At 56.0% G+C, this 16,397-nt stretch overlaps 5 protein-coding genes across 5 annotated transcripts; 2 read left to right on the top strand and 3 right to left on the bottom strand.

The window, feature by feature from the left end:
• Positions 1-163: 163 nt before the first annotated feature.
• BU26DRAFT_545459 (uncharacterized protein) lies at positions 164-1,788 on the bottom strand (the record flags this gene model as incomplete). Its single annotated transcript, XM_033831784.1, has 2 exons — positions 1,290-1,788; positions 164-1,155 (listed from the first exon to the last, which is right to left on the bottom strand). The coding sequence occupies exons 1-2, from the start codon at positions 1,774-1,776 to the stop codon at positions 164-166; spliced, it is 1,479 nt and encodes a 492-aa protein (XP_033690989.1). The 5' UTR covers positions 1,777-1,788.
• A 399-nt stretch (positions 1,789-2,187) lies between these two features.
• Positions 2,188-4,215, top strand: BU26DRAFT_444475 (pre-mRNA-splicing factor prp46). Its single transcript, XM_033824567.1, has 7 exons — positions 2,188-2,803; positions 2,855-2,976; positions 3,023-3,087; positions 3,144-3,214; positions 3,270-3,379; positions 3,432-3,556; positions 3,605-4,215. The coding sequence occupies exons 1-7, from the start codon at positions 2,195-2,197 to the stop codon at positions 3,964-3,966; spliced, it is 1,464 nt and encodes a 487-aa protein (XP_033690988.1). The 5' UTR covers positions 2,188-2,194; the 3' UTR covers positions 3,967-4,215.
• Positions 4,216-6,697: 2,482 nt separating this feature from the next.
• Positions 6,698-9,312, bottom strand: BU26DRAFT_498724 (P-loop containing nucleoside triphosphate hydrolase protein; the record flags this gene model as incomplete). Its single annotated transcript, XM_033826356.1, has 3 exons — positions 6,698-7,578; positions 7,763-8,849; positions 8,902-9,312. 3 exons carry the CDS (start codon positions 9,310-9,312, stop codon positions 6,698-6,700), a joined length of 2,379 nt encoding a protein of 792 aa, XP_033690987.1.
• A 189-nt stretch (positions 9,313-9,501) lies between these two features.
• On the top strand, positions 9,502-10,090 carry BU26DRAFT_512911 (uncharacterized protein; the record flags this gene model as incomplete). Its single annotated transcript, XM_033827501.1, has 1 exon — positions 9,502-10,090. A coding segment is annotated over exon 1 (322 nt), but the record flags the coding sequence as incomplete, so codon positions are not given.
• On the bottom strand, positions 9,972-10,999 carry BU26DRAFT_512910 (uncharacterized protein; the record flags this gene model as incomplete). Its single annotated transcript, XM_033827500.1, has 3 exons — positions 10,795-10,999; positions 10,192-10,736; positions 9,972-10,088 (listed from the first exon to the last, which is right to left on the bottom strand). The coding sequence occupies exons 1-3, from the start codon at positions 10,964-10,966 to the stop codon at positions 9,975-9,977; spliced, it is 831 nt and encodes a 276-aa protein (XP_033690985.1). The 5' UTR covers positions 10,967-10,999.
• Between the last annotated feature and the right edge of the window lie 5,398 nt (positions 11,000-16,397).

The raw sequence follows: 16,397 nt of genomic DNA, 5'->3' as shown, positions 1-16,397 counted from the left end.
AGAAAGATGTGTTCCGGTGCTGGTCAAGCTAGCGGCACTGTGCCATTAAGGGCTACCGAAGTTATGTACGAAGCTAGACTGGTCAGCCGGTTGGGCACATGCTGGTGTCCATGTGACATACCCTGGTGAATCTCGTCATCAAGCCACCAAAGGCTTCATGAAATCAAAAAGAGAGAATAAGCCCAAAGAATACCATCAATCCAACAGTACAAGCTGCCACAGCTCCCAGACCCACTATTCCAGCAGCACCGTAGCCGAGAACCCTCAATCCTAAGCCTACATCTTTGATCATGCCGACTAAGAATGAAGCTAGGATAAGCCCCCATGGAACCACTACCATGAAGACGATGCCCTGCTTGACTATTTTCCGGCCCGTATCAGAGGTAACCTTGGACTCGACTTTCTCAGAAGCGCGACTTAGGAGTTTCAAGACGATTACTATGGTGATAGTGACGGTACCTAGGAGCACGATCACTCCAAAGAAATCGTACAGCAGATAGTGCAGGTCTGCAAACCGAGTGGACATACTCAGAAGGGAAGACGCAAGTGACAGTGGGAGGAATATGACAGCCAGTAAACTCAGAAGCCGAACGCTGGAAGACTCATGAAAGCTCCGACCAATCTCGATAAACTTCAGCCGGCCCTCGAGGCGGTTCGATATTGATGTGGTCGTCCTTTCAACTTCCGTACAGATACCACGGATTTCTAGAAGGAGTCCCTGGAACTTCTTGACCTGAGGTAGGTCGTCGAGCAGGTGTGATATGTCCAGCAAAGATCCAACAGCCGCAACGAAGATGGTAATGATGTGGTGGATCTGCTCCCAGAAGTAGGAATCTTTCGAGATCACCTGGAGCAACGTCGCAGTGATTGTTGTATTCGCCGGATCCGAGAGGTGCTGCAAGAACGTGCTATGAAGTCGCTCGACCGATGAGAGGAAGCCCGCATAATTCAGCAGAATGACGTGACAGATGCGCAACATCACAATTCGCAACTGCATTGGCCTAGTCGTGATGTTTGCCTTGTTATCGTCGTAAGAATCGTCTCCATCAACAATTGCACGAGCTAATCCACGAAGTACCTCATTGATTCGCTCCGCCGGTATAATCTTGCGAACGGCTCCGTATCTTGGTACTTCAGATTTGAACGAGATGAAGCCTGCGAAAGGTAAGCATAGGGCATCAGGATATTAGGGACGGACTACAAACAGAGCATGCGTCCGTCATCATGCCAGACGCATCGAAGCCTCATCTTGCACCGGATAACGCTCCCGAAGAGCCCGACCGACACACTGGGATAACCGAAAATGTATACACCAGGTTCCAACCATGGTGTTGCTCCAGATCGAGCTCGAAAGTTGAACAAGGACCCAGCCACCAGGCTCGACTCCGCCAGGTTTGTCTCTGCAAAGAATCTTCGAAACAGCCGCACTGGTCCGTCTCTGCGGACTAACTGATCGACATGCTCCCTAAAACAATCGTGTGACTCCAAGCCGTGTTCGATGTATAGTCGACAAGAATCGTCTGGTTGCCGGGGAAGATTGTTGAGAGCATCCGTAGTGGCTTCTGTGGTGTTCTGGTCTTCGTATAAGCTCCTTACAAGTCTCGACCCGATGCCTGGGGAGAAATTGAGATCGACGATCTGAAGGGAAATCCCCGTACAACGATCCCAGTCTTGGACCCGTCCAGCGGTATATATATCGAGGGTCTGCCGGAGGACACCGTTCGAGAGTTCTACAAGCGCAATAATGCTCGCTACGATGCTGAGAGGTTCCGCCATTTCAGGTTCGTGATGATATGCGGGGAGAAGACTCTAGCTGCTGGGCTGGCTATATCTGAGAAACACAACTTTCCACAACTTGCACGGCTGAGATACTGCGCATCACGTGCCGTCTGCATCTCCTAGCGCCACAGGCCGTAACGGGTAGGGTGCTACAACGAGAGCCAAGCCTCATCATTTGATGATCTATCAAACTGTGCCAACTTTACAGAAGCAGTGTAAATCCTTAGGCGCAGGAAAGATGATTGTTCCGGCTCTGCTCTTCCGTTGTCGGTCTTCGGGCCTTGCGTTGTAGGTGAAAGATTCTGGGTTCGAGCGGGCGTTGTCTCCGAGTACCGGAGAAATGCATTATCCGAGCCGAGGCCGCTAGTGAACTTTACAAAGTCGACCATCCTCCTCAACCTCAACGAACATCACCATGGACAACCTTGCACGCGCCTCCGCGAAACGGACCCGAGAGATATTCGCCGCCGATTTTGCCTCGCCTATAGCCCTCGAACACCCCTCTAATCCCGCCTTTTCCATAGAACCGCCATCCACCGCATCCAAAGACCTCGCCGAGCAGATCAACGTCGCAGCACGAATACGAAATGAATATGAACACGTCCGCGAGCTTCCGCCTGCGCTGGCGGCAAAGATGGCTAGCGCAGCGTCCACTGCTGCAGAGAAGCGCAGGAAAATAAAGACGGCGAATGCGGAAGAGCAGGCCTCAGATCCCAAGATGCGGAAGATGATCGAGGCATCTTCTGAGAAGTTGGACAAGGCGAAGGACGCGCAGTCGATGGCGTTGACGCTAAGGGCTGGTGGTAAGGGCGCTGCGCCGAATGCGCAGGGACCGACACCTATGCGCGACACCCCGTCTAGCGCGCTGGTGAGGAAGGACACCGTCAGGCCGGCACGGCCCGAATGGCATGCACCATGGAAGGTTATGAGGGTTATCAGCGGACACATGGGCTGGGTGCGGTCACTAGCGGTCGAGCCGGACAACCAGTGGTTTGCTAGCGGTGCTGCAGACAGAACGATTAAGGTGAGCTGGTTTTGCAACCGCAGACCTGAATATCCCTAACTTCTTGTTTAGATTTGGGACATCGCTTCCGGTACCTTGAAGCTGACATTAACCGGCCACATATCAGCTGTTAGGGGTCTCGCCGTATCTCCCAGGCATCCTTATCTCTTCTCTTGTGGCGAAGATAAGCAAGTGTAAGTAGCTCGCTGCGCTTCGCAAACTTAGGTTAACATCATACAGAAAATGTTGGGATCTTGAAACCAATAAAGTCATCCGGCATTACCACGGCCATCTCAGCGGTGTTTGTGAGTATTCCCGGTTCCTTTCCTACTTTAGAACGCCTTTGTTAACCACCTCACAGATACCCTAAGTGTACACCCCACGCTCGATGTACTAGTTACCGGAGGGCGAGATGGAGTCGCTAGAGTATGGGTAAGTAATCCTGGTGCGGGCTCCTCGTCTAAACTCAAGTCCTAACGTCTTACAGGACATGAGAACACGCACGAATATCCACGTCCTGAGCGGCCATAAAGGCACAGTCTCCGATGTCAAGTGTCAAGAGGCCGATCCGCAGGTCATAACGGGCTCCATGGATAGGTAATTTATGCCCCAAACAGCATGACGGGTTGCGCCTACTAACTTTCTCTAGCCACGTTCGATTATGGGACCTAGCCGCTGGGAAATGTTCGGCGGTCCTGACGCATCATAAGAAAGCTGTGCGAGCTCTAACCCTCCACCCTACCGAATGGACATTTGCGTCAGGAAGCTCGAGTTGTGAGTCTAGCCACCGAACTTCAGCAGACTACGCTAACAGTAGCCCAGCTATCAAGCAATGGAAGTGCCCCGAAGGCGCCTTCATGCAGAACTTCTCCGGCCACAACTCCATCATCAACACACTCTCCGTCAACGAAGACAACGTCTTCTTCTCAGGCGGCGATGACGGCACAGTCTCCTTCTGGGACTGGAAAACAGGCCATCGCTTCCAGGCCTCCGAATCAATCGCACAGCCCGGCTCACTCGACGCTGAAGCCGGCATCATGTGCTCCACGTTCGACAAGACGGGGCTGCGTCTCATCACCGGCGAGTCGGACAAGTCGATCAAGATATGGAGAGAGGACGAGAATGCGACGGAAGAGACACACCCTCTGGACTGGAAACCGACTCTAGGCCGCCAAAAGTTCTAGAGTCGTTATACGGGCATAATAGAGCCAGGTGGCTCCGCGAGACCACGTGAAGCCGGGTCGATTCTTTGGTTCCCAGCGCGGATTTTTGTTAAGGGCACGAGCGCCGCGGAGGACAGCATTTGAGGTATAATGTATGCATCTGGCGTTATATGGACGAAGGCCTTCAGGGTCGGCTACTGTCACGATGACAGCGTACGGAATGTGTAAACTGTACAAAAGTTGGAGAACATGATACCCCTTATAATCCACCATATTCTTCTTCTAACACGATGGGATGTCCGGTCCCAGTGACATGGTCCTTTCACTGCTACAGCATATGAGTACGAAGCCCTTCAGACAGAGGGATGCAAGCCTGGTTCTAACGAGTCATAGGGTGGTGAAGCACATCAGGCCTAGCAATTCTAGCGCGGCTTTCACAATTCATTGGGTAATGAAGCACTTCAGGATACGGGATCTAGCGTAGCTTTTAGAACTCATAGAGTGATGAAGCACTTCAGGGCTGGGAATGTCAACTTCGTTTCTTATAAGTGATAGGGTGGTGAAGCACTTCACTTCAGCAGAAGCGGATCTCTACTTCCGTTCGTTCTACAAACTAATAAATAGGATCTTAGGACGAGCGATTCCAATGCCGCGGGGACCCGAGCTTGGTACGCTGAGGAAAAGTCGGAGAATATGGGTGTGTGCGCGTAGGTATAGAGAGAGTTTCGTTAGATAGATCACTCACTCTGCTGTGGGTAGTTAGAATTCGCAAGCAGCTCGGGCTACGATGAAAGATGTTTTCGGAGTTAGAGCTAGAGGTTTACAATACGATGCGGTGGAGGAGTTTAGAAGTGCAAGCGTCCAACCATCGGCATCTATATCGTCTAAGGCGAAGCGTTCTGTAGAAATTTTAGTGTAACAAGGCCTCACGATGCCACCCCCCACCAAGATTCACACGATATTCTCTCAGCAAGCAAGCGCACGTCAAGCAAAATACCTACCCCTTACTCCCTTCACCGCGCACCACACTCCACTCTACACTTCCACTCACCCCATCATCAACCCACCCGCACTCGAAGTAGTAATATTCCAGAACCCCCTTCCTCCCTTCTAGAAGCCCCGACCGAACCCAACCGCGAGACATACATACATACATACATACATACATACATACAGTACAATGACCCCGCCGCACGGCGCTGCACTCAGTCACACCAGCCCACTTTCCCAATCCACGCTAGTGTACGCCTCTACACATCCACCTCAAGCCCTGGAGCTTGCCCTCCCCCCAAAAATCCCTCCCAATCCCAAACCTTCCTCTGCATTACGTTAAGCGCCCGGCGTTCAACCCACCCATGCATGCATGCATCCCGCACCCAAACCCGCCAGTCGCAGTCGCAGTCGCAGTGGCAGCCAGGCAGGCAGTCCAGCCTTCCTCCTCGACCGCAAGCGGCCTTTTTGTAATTGTACTTGGGGGCCGTTTTCCCCTTCCCCCTTACATAGTTGATTGGCTGGTTGGAAGGATACGCAACCGACCGGTCACCGTCGCCGTCCCTTGGGGTCCGAGGACGCGACGTGCAAACAAAATGCTGACTGAGAAACGCCACGCGGGAGAGAAAAGCTGGGAATCCCAAGCACGGCTGGCTGACTGACCAAAACGAACGGCTCTTTTCCCGAAGCCGTGAATTTGCGGCTTTTTGGGGAAAGTGTTAATCGAGCGAGGGGAGAGGGGCCAGAACGGCGGGTTGGCTTTTGGTTTTTGGCTTGGGGGGATTCCAAGCCGGCTATGAACATGTATGCGCGTGCTGGGGGTCTTGGGGATACTGGGCGGAGATTGGGATGGGATGGGATGGAACGCAAAGGATGGTTCGGGATATGAATGCGAAAAGGCGAGAGAGAGGCCTGCAGCTCGTCTACCGAAGAGAGCTGGAGAGTTGGAAAGGAAGGCTGAGAATTCAACCGGTGAACCAAGCTTCGCTCTCTACGGTATTCCATCCATCCAGCCTCGCGGCCGGCTTCGCCGAATGGCTGGCTGCACCAGCGAAGGAAGCACGAAAGCGTACGGGTAACTAAGCGCTTTGTCAACGACGCCTTCTTCGTATCCAATGCGTGAGTGCAAGTGCAAGTGCAAATGCAAATGCAAGTGCGCGAGGAGGATGGGCTGGATGAACCGGCTGTTGGGGCCGGCTCGTATCAAACCCGCAGCATCGAAAACGAGCACCGATCCTGCTCGGGCAAGACGTTCCAGAAGGCGAAACGAACGGTCCACACGAGCCAGCTGGGAAGCTGTTTCGCGCTCGCTAAGCCCTGCTCGATATGCTCAGGCGGGGACGGGATGCGACGCTGGGATGGAATGCCGGCGTGGGTAGCAGTTCTCAGCTGCATCTTTCTTCCCAGCTTTGGATCAAACACGAACGCAACAGCATGGAGTGTTCGTGATGCAAGAAAGTGTCACGAGGAGCGTACACTGTACGCTTTTGAGTAATGCATCCTTCCGCGAAGCGTGGAAGGAGCGTGTTTGATCCTGCGCAGAGTGCGCTGTGCTCGAGCTTCGTAGGGTAGAAGGCGTATCGCACATCTGTATAGCGTATATCAGGTGTTCTATCGGGACAAAGGAGGGGCTATAGCACCCCTCCATTATAGCCGCGTTGCAGGTGGAAGGCATCCCCCACGGCCGGTGCGCGAACAACTTAGCCAGAAGGCTACCCTAGCGTATCCTAAGGATGGAGGATTGATGAATGAGAATGGAGCGTCAAGCCGCAACACCCAGCCCCTTGACTTCTTGGTCGTCTCCCAGCGCAAGCCGCACCTCTTCTTCCGCAACGCCTAGGCGCACGCGTCCGACGCGCTCTCCATGGCGGGCCTCCACGCCTATAATTCCCGCTTCTGCGAGCTCTGCAGCGGCGGAAGCAATTCCTAGTGCCCGCGCAGCTTTGGCATCGCTCTGCCTCGACGCGCCATCTCTATGCTTGAGCGGAGTCGACGTTTGAGCCTGTTGGGCGGCGCCCATAGCACCCGCACCTCCTTCTGTCCTATCCTGGTCTTCAGCTACGAGTAGGTGGTCGTGCACCGACTGCAGCTGGCTCATGAGACCCAATTTCTTGATCTCGTCTACCACGTCCCCAAGCACGGCTTCACCAATGCCTGTCCGCCGGATACGCGCCAAGAGCCCAGCAAGAAAGACCTTGGACGCCAACGGCAGGGCCCGAAGTGCTTGCTGCAGGGGACTACTCGTGGCCTCATTGATAGCCTGTTTGATCGTCGTCCAAGTGACCACGCTTTTGCGACCGCCGGGCCCTGCACGTTTTGGCAATATCTCATCCGGCTCACCGGCGTCCTTGGAGGACCGACCAGCTGCCTTGCCTCTGTTCCGGCCCTTCCGACTCGGTGTTGGGGGCTGGCCGTCCTCGCCCTCCGTTTCGCGCTCAATGGCTTCCGTCTCTGCAATTTCGACTGCGCGCCTGCAAATGTCGAGAGCGCGCCGTGCATCGCCGCTCACAGCTGCGACCTTTCGCGCGGCGAACTGGATGGCATCGGGTTGGACGATATTGCCAGGCACACCTTCCAGTCGGGATTGAATAATTAACATTAATTGGTCGTGCGTGTAGCCCGGGAATGTGATACGCGTGAGCCCTAGAACGCGTGTTAGCCTTGCCAAAAAAGTATCCGAAGGATGCCGCCTGCGTGCAACTGCAGCTTCAATTTGCTGCAAGAGGCCGACAGCAGATGTCCGTGTGGTGCTGCATCGGCGGCATATTGAGGGGGAACGCAGATGCGTTTGAGGGGCGTAGCTGAAGGATTGCATGCCTGCACTTACCAAGGCGGCTACTAATCTTGTTGCTCAATGTTCGCTCGGGGAGATCCATGGTATTCGCAACGGCGAGCACAATTAACCTGCTGTGCCGCAGCCCAGGCCAATTGAAGAAATTGTACATCACCGACTGGTTTTTGGTGACCAGCTGGTCCAGCTCGTCCATCAGGACGACGCATGGCACGCGCCGCGGACTTGGTGTCGAAAACTCGCGTTCAAGGAGCTCGAGCGCGTGCGATGGGCTGACGCGATCTCCCCGCAAAGCTTGCCAGAGCAGTGAGTACGACTGGTGGGGGTCCGTGACCTTCATGCCGTTGATCTCGACGAATATGAAATCATCTAACTCCTCAGCCTGAACTGAGGCGTGCAGCTGTGCCACGACCTCTCGCACGGTAGCAGTTTTGCCCGTTCCGGGCGTACCGGAGATGTAGATGCAGGAGCCCGAACCATCTGTAATGGCTGCTTCCAAATGGCTGTAGACGGTCGAGAACTCTTCTTCGCGGCAGGGAAGCGCGGCAGGCACTGATGAAACATGGAGCTGGTTTCGCGCAATCTGGAACGGTGAGGAGAGTGCAGACGGTGAGAGCACACGGGTCCCAAGTGGCGTGAACTCCAATGGCTTCTTAATGACAATGCGCTTGTGCGTCGGGGTCAAGAACTTGCGCGCTGCCGGGCTCTTCCTTGCTGAAGTTGGTGTCGTTGCGTCGTTCAATCTACGCCGCTTCCTGGGAGTCTTGGGAACGCCATCCTCGTCCGAATCGGCCACCACAAAGTCATCCAGGTCTTCCGCCTCCTTTCTTGGACGCCCGCGCTTTCGGGTGGCCTTTGTCTGGCTCTCAACCAGCTCAGTCAAGGCCGGTATATCCTCGGCGCCTTTGTAGACGTCCTCCCACTTGAACTCAGGGGTATATGTTGTAGTGCGAGTGTTGCAGCCTCTCCGGCACACGAAGATCTTGCCGTAGTCTCTCGACGACTTCTTCACCTGGCCGGTCGGGTGTAGCCTTTGGAATTCCTCCAACGATACAACCTTCGCGGTGCCGTTGATAGTTGCGAGGGAATTGTCGTCGAAGGCGGGCGATATGTATAGCTCGTTCTGGTCGCCGTTAGTCCACAGTGACATGGGAGGAATGGGTCGCTGAACCTACCGGCAGGAAGTCGGTCCGCTTGGTACTCTTATTGCGGATCTCTCGCTCAGAGGAAAACCACATGAACTTGGCCATCTTCTCGCCCTCCTCTTCGTCCTCAAAGAAGTCGCAAATGAGGCCCACCCATGCCTGGCTCCCCTCTGCCTTGAGGAAAACAATGTCTCCCCGTCTGCAGCTGAAGTTGCCCATGTGTGCACCGACAATGCGCCTGCCCAGCGAAGACGGCGCCGCCTTCCTCTTCCTCGGTGTAGCATTCTGTGCGGTGTGTGCCTCGTCACCGTCGGCGTAGACCCACTCCCACGGATGGTCCTCGTAGCCGAGCTCATCGTCGCTGTCTTCTCGCGGCACTGCTCCCCCCGAGAGATGCTGCCGCGCCTGTTCGAGTCTCGAGCGTTTTCGAATAGGGGCCATGGGCTGTGGTTGTGGTTGGAATTAAGTTTCGAGCGGCTTACGTTGGGTGAGGAAGTGGAAGGGACGACGCGTTCCGCGTTTCTTGGCGAACGCGATGTGCAGTGACCTCAAACGCTCGCTTCAAAGGGCATCCCTCCTCCACCCAAGCGCACTATTGCTCGTAGATGCCCTTTCACTTCTACTTCAATTCATCACAAAGCATCGCAAGAAAGTAGTTCAATGGATTGTCAAAAGTCAAGATCGATAGTAATATTCGTAGCTCTCATCGACCAGGCGCGCACTGGCACTGGCGATGGTACAGCGAAGCAGGCATCATGGCCTGCACTGGGTCTCTGTTTCCCAGTTATATCCAAAGCTCAGATGTCCTCCAGAATTTGTTGTAAACGCCAAACACCAGCCACCGTCCATGTCCAAGCGAGGGAAATCCGTCACACGTATCCTCACGACCGTTCGCTGAAATGCATTACAAATAAACACAAGACGAAGTACTTTACAAGACGACGCGTCCTGCTATGGAAACCCGCAGCAGAGAGCCCGCTAGCCTGAGCAAGCCGTCGAGTGACTTAGGCTGCCTCCCCACCGCCCACGGCGGGTGCAAGGTGACTCTCTGCTGTGGCCTCCCATAGTAGTAGAAATGAGAGTAAGCCGTCTCAGCGTGTTATTCACACAAGCTGGACAGGCTGAAGAGGTGGAGTCCGCGGCATCGAGTTCGGAGTTGTAGGATAGACCGTGGAGTCGGGCGACTGTGGCTCGAAAGAGTCGGAGAGTGGCGGGGTCTTCGGAGACTGTCAGCTGTGGTTCGTCGAACAAGATGCCGCGTGGTTGAAGGGTTGGGGGTGTTCAATGTGCGTAGTACGGTCTTCGGGGAGGGAGCTTTACCTGCGCACCATGCTCGGCGTAAGCGTGGGGAGGAGGCATCTCGATGCTACCGCCCATGAGTTGGTAGCCGCTGGCAAAAGGGCTGATGTCGTTCTCGTAGTATTCGCTCTTCATAGGCTGAGCGAGGCTGGGCAGCGTGGTGTGGTAGGCTGCAGAAAGCGGTGGGAGATAGGGAGCGTAGGTGACCTCGGGAGTGATGGTGGTCGGTATTGAGTGGTAAGGTTGGGTGGTGGTGTAGGGCAGGTTCGTATATGCAGGCGCCGGATCCGGATACGTCGAGTACGAAAATGGCGGAGGGGAGGTGGACAGCTGGCGAGTGTAGTTTTGCGTGGAGAACATGCCGTGCTCCTCGTGAGTGGGCAGGTAGTGCGCCGGAGCCTCGGGCGTCCGACGGCTGAACTCAGAGTCGGAGGAGGCTGGCGACGGGAAATCCTGGCGGGGTGACCGGTGCGGTGGCTGCAGCTCAGCCGGCTTCTGTTCAGGTGACGCAGACGAGGACGCAGCTCGGCGTTCGAGGTCTTCGAGCCTCTTCTTTAGCTTCTTGCCTGCTACGCGTTTAGTATGCCGTCCCGAGGTATGCGAGATACGGACAGCGGAACTTACGGTAGTTGCGTTGAGCAATCCGGTTCTGTATCCGCCTGCGCTCAGCGAGATCTGAGATCTTGGTCCAGTCCTCGTTCGGATTGGCCGAGGCTGAGAAGGCACTCGAGGTGCCGGAGTATCTGGTGGTGGTGGGTGCCGCAGCGGCATAGTGGTAGGAAGCGTGTCGATGCATGGTGAATGAAGGAAGAGTGTGAAGCTGTGCCAGTGGTGGGAGCAGCTGTGGAGAGGTGTGGTACAGAAGGAGGATGCGGAAGCTGGAGGGAGCAGGTAGATATATGTACGGGCAGGCTGATGGGGGGATACAGATGGGGTGGATGCCGCGAGCATGTTATATTTATCGATCAACTGCTCCCGCAAGTCCCCAGAGAGCGCCCCCCCTGCTAGCCAATCCCTCAGAGCTCGAGCTGTGCATTAAGGCCTGCGCGAGGGCCCCGGTCCAGCGACGCCCTGCACAGACCGGAGTTACTGGCGTCGGCCGTAGGAACAAGCAGCACTTCCTTATTCGGAGGCATAGGGCGGCGAGCATCCCTGCATGGCGGCGCGGGCTACAAGGCTGCAGGCAGATGCCAAAAATTGCTAGGGCACAGGCTGAGCACGGCGCTCAAACACGTCCCACGCACCGCTCGGACGTGCCAGAGCCACAGGAGCGGGTCCTCAACGGCGCGGGTGGTGCAGTGCGTATTGAAACGGGCGGCCGCCGAAGCGCTGTATTGCGAGGCGGTCTGCGCGGCCCCAGCAGATGCACCGCGCCCAGCCTTGGAGAGCGCGACAGCACGCTCGGCGTCGGGACAACGAGACTCTCCCAGCGGGCAGGCCTGCTTCATCATCGCGCGCGAGACGGGCCACGAGGTGTTGCGCGCGCTGGAGCCGCTTTTCGCCCGCGCGAGGGCGCCTTGGGGGCCGGCCAGCAGTGTGCCTCACCTGGCTAAATTGATGCGCAAAGATAGCCCGCGCTCGCTCTTCGCACGTCCGGCCGCAGAGGGAGACACTGGGAGGAGAGCTTGTGCTGCGCTGCGTGCGACCGGCGAGTGCTGCACACCGCTAGGGCTGTCGCGCTCGCGGTTGATGACGAGGGCCGGCAGGGCAGGGCAGAGAGAGCCACCCGGGATTCCAAATCCCGCACACTCTGCTGGCGGACGACGAACGCTCGACTCTCCTCGCGACATCGAGTCGTCGGAGTCGGACGGGCCCTGCGGCGGCGGCGGCGGAGGGGAAACGGCTGCGAGTGGAGAGGAGAGTATGCGGCCCAGAGCGTTTGCTCAGAGCGGCCTAGCGTGATTGGTAAGGCAGAACTAAATACAGATGCGCCAATCCCTCCCCGCCATCACGCCCGCGAACGAACGAGCCACGCACTTGAGCCTCCAGGGGCATCGCACACAAGCATCTGACCGACCAGCCCTACCATGCACGCCCAACCCACGCTCCTCCACTAGCACTCCCGGCCATCAGCACCTTCGCCCGACTGTCGGTGAGCCCTCTGGCACCCACCCCCGCCTAGCGACCTGAACTGGACCTAGTCGCAGCGTTGAGCGAAGCTTGTCTGTGTGACACGCGCTGGATAGCGTTGGAGAGGCTGCTGACCCCTCGACGAACGGAATGTAGTGCACTCCGGTTGTTATGGTGCGAACGTTTCACCCGCCTCTTCGCCCATGGCGATGCCCAGGGCTGGCGGTGGACGCTCTGCTCGGCACCCATTGTTCCGCCCGACTGCGCCTTCATTTCGTCGCTGTGCCACCACCGGCAGGTGAAGGCGCGGTATAGAGCTGCATGCGTTCCGCGCTCGCACGAGAGAGACGGCCTCTATAGCATCCACTTCCAACATGTCCAAATCCAGACTGGGTCAGGACCTCACCTACCCCGGCGCCAGGATCACCGCTCTTGGAGACCATACCGGAAATAATCGCAATTCGGTATTCATGCTATGACCCCTTTCTTATCCGCGGCGGCCACTTTTCGGATACTTCTCCCTAGCTTCCTCGCCCTGCTCTGAGCTACTGGGGCTCTGGCTAATGCAGCAGTCAACCAACATCCACTTGATTCTTCTCTCTTGCCGCCAGAAGCAAGATGCAGACCTCAAAACGCCCCGCCAGACCAACTAAAGTAACCGGGCCATAGCCCCCTGGAGCCCCGACCGTCTCCCGCCGTCGAGAACGCTCCACAAACCCACAGAGGCCACTTGCACTATCGTGGGGGCCGGTTTCCAGGGAATGAACGGGCCGCCCAATGGAACCAAGCAGCACGGAATAGCTGTTCAGTGTCCATGACAACTAAGCCCGCCTAAAGGCCCTTGCAAGCACATGGAAATGGGAGATTCATGGGCAGTTGATTTGATTTCCCCAACATTAGGTTTCACTATAGCTTCGATTCCCTGGACATGAGGCCTTCCTAATGTCAGGGGACGCGAATGCCAGAAAGAGCAGACCCGCGAAAATCATGCAGAGGTCTTTGATGGCCAGCTCTGATATCGGTGACTTGGAACGCGTGGCCTGGAGTTGTCTTTTTCTGAGATGTCTCATACTTCCGACTGTACAACGCATCTGCTCCTGCATCTGCTGAAACGGTGGCAAAGCGAAACATGCAATTCCTATTGGAAATGTCGCATACCCCAACATTTCACATGGCTGCATCCCGAGACCATCCGTAAGGGATTCCACAATCGGCTCGATTTTCCCCGCCGTTGAGTAAGCACTATATTCGAAGGATAGAGTCCTTGATTCATTATCCACTATCAAAGTGTACCATAGAGTCGGATCGCAATAGCTCTCTGAGGGGCCCAGACCAAGAGACAGCGCTACGAAGTTTCCACATCACCAGTCGATCCTGCTTAGCAAGAAGAAGTTGACAAAGCGGTGTCAACAGGAGTCATCAGAGTGCTATCTTGAGAGCTTGGTATGCTTAAACTGAGGCTGCAATTACGCCCTATAAGGCCCCCTGAGCCAGAATAGTGCTGGCAGCGGCATGGCTGAGTTGCAGTACAGGGGCTCGGCAAGCAGCAGCGAAATGTCTCTCCTTGCGACTGCCAAGGTCTGGAGACTACGTGCTTCACTCTCCAACCTCAGGCAGTTCGATACGGACCCGCTCCATCTCCCTACGTTGGATGAGGCATCGAATGCCTCGTAGCTCGTTCTTCGCTGAGGCACGACGGTCGCCATTGCAAGCATAGAGGAGAGCTGGTCTCGCGACGGCTACACGCTCAAAGTCTCCTGGCTCAGGGGGGGAGTCACCCAAGCATCCTCGAAGGGGGAAATCGCAAAGCGCAGGCAATCTCTAAGTCTGAAGTGTCCTATCTCTGTCGTCTTCGTCCTCACACATGCGTCCAGGCCGCAGTGACTGACTAGAGACGTTGTCTCAGCTAAATTGAAAGCAGGACGCCTTCAACGACAATCCGCTCTGAAGAATCCGAATACCTCGACTAACCCTACTCGATGCCTTGCTTCACTTCTAATCTCTGCCGGAGAGCGCAAGCAGTCCTTCGCCAACCGATGGTGGACCGGTGGGCGCGCCAGGGCTTTCCCGAGGCAGCAGCAGGACCCGACTATGGCGTCAACATTGCGGAGCCCGAGTCACATACAATACGGTCGCATTATGGCAATAGAGAGAACCCGACGGGTTCCACAACTGCAAGGCAGAGGACGAGCCTTGGAGGGTCGGTGGAGGGTCTGCAACCCACCTCCTCCAGCGTCGCGCATCGCACATCGCAATTGACAACTAGCACTGCGATGCAGATACCCCATCGGTCTACTCCTCCGGGCGCAATTACTGCTTGCAGTACGGTGGTGTGGACTCGACGACGACGAGAGTATTGCGAAGCCTACATGTTGCGAGCTGTTGCGGTGAGTCCATAGGGCTGCAGATATGATGCGTGCACGATGATTGGCCATGACTGATCATTCGCAAATCTGCCGGCTGCTTGCGTTCAGCTTGAGTGGTCGTTCCGTTCCTCGTCCAGATCGGCTGCCTGTTTGGGAGCGTTAAGCGATGCAGCTCCGGCCACGCCGTGCATGTGCTGCAGCCCTCACCGCAACGCGGAGGCAGCAGCTCCTGCTCTCCAAGTGCATTAGTAAACCACGGCCATAGTAATCTAATATCCACATCACATGTCCTCGCAATACCGTCTTGGGTTGTGACCGCTTGCATCATCGCTATACGAGGCTATCCGCTCATTTCTAGAAGGGACGGGGATTACGGCGTCCGCCCCGCGCTGTCCCGTATCGAACGCAAAAACAGCCTACATAGCCGCCCAACAACACGACGACGGCCAAAATTATCGGCCTTCAATACAACGTAACATGCTGTTTTTCGAGGTATCTCGAGACTCGCTCGCTTCGTAGCCGCTCGCCAGCGCCAACACTTCCAATTTTAAACGCTTTTGCGAGATGCGTCTATTCGAGCACTTGATCTTGACGGGGACGCACGAACCTATTTTTGGCAGCCACGGCTGCGCTAGTCCGTTTCCGGCGCTAGCCTACGAGCCACGAGGACTGACGCTCTGTCGCACCCCTCCAGCCCTACAGCCCTATAGCCTTGGCTGTGAGTTCACCACGAACGATGATTGCACAGCAGCGGCGCACATGGACGCCTCAACCCCTCTCTATACGCCCCAGGCCCCGCTCCGTGACCACTCTGGTGCTACTTCACACCACCATCGTCACATGTGGAACTGCCGTTCACCGATATTTCCAAGGATTTCATGGGTAGATCCGCATGCAGCCCGGTCCTCTTATCATGAGACGGTTCGAACGAACCTCGCGATGCGGTCGACTTGAGTGTGGCAGCCCAATGACAGGGGGCCAGCAGACCTCCGGGAGCAGCAATGATTAACGCATTTCAAAACAAACACCCGCCAACTCCGCTCTAATCACAGATATACAGCCTGCTATGCACTCAAACGCCCTGCAGCATTCGCAAAACTATTACTGCAGAAACGCAAGCGCCGTAATATCGAGCCCTGCTCGCACCCGCAGCCCTCTCCATCCTAGCGCACCCATCCGTACGCCGGCGACATGGAAAGGAGCACAAGCAGCTGTCAGACCTCGTGGCAGGTTCTCGACCCCGAAGGCTTTCAAACGAATCTGAGCAATCACAGCACTTCGTCATCCTGCATGCCCCGTCAGGCAGAATCCCACCTGCGGGGTTGGACAGGGCCTCCCTGAACGGCCGCATCACCACCCACCTAAATATGTTTCGAAACACTCGATCAATCAAATCTCGACGTTGCTCCCTTCTGTAAGGCCCCTTTCAGGAAACACGTTTCTACCCCCTCCAGGATAAGCACCTTCCTCAAACCGCTTACACTTATCTCCTTGAGACACGCATTGGGGTTGCACAGCATCTCCAATTCACGGAGCTAGGGTGTGCATCCTTCCACTCCCCCAAAATGGCGAGGCAGTCGCAGACGAGCTCCGGCCAGCCTTATCGCTTACTGCTGCACTTTTATTCTGTGCCCTTGCCAGGCGTTCGCCAAGCGGGAGATTTCCCTTCTTACGCCCGACGCTTTGCTTAAGGTTAACTGGTTCTGCGGGGATGCTGAGAATCCTTTCGCTGAGCGCTCCACACGAAACGGCTGTCGAAGCGCCCGGCCATGCCAACTACGATGCACTTTC

The sequence above is a fragment of the Trematosphaeria pertusa genome (genome assembly GCF_010094035.1).
Source record: "Trematosphaeria pertusa strain CBS 122368 unplaced genomic scaffold BU26scaffold_1, whole genome shotgun sequence".
NCBI lineage: Eukaryota > Fungi > Ascomycota > Dothideomycetes > Pleosporales > Trematosphaeriaceae > Trematosphaeria > Trematosphaeria pertusa.
This window is presented reverse-complemented; position numbering and strand designations above follow the sequence as displayed.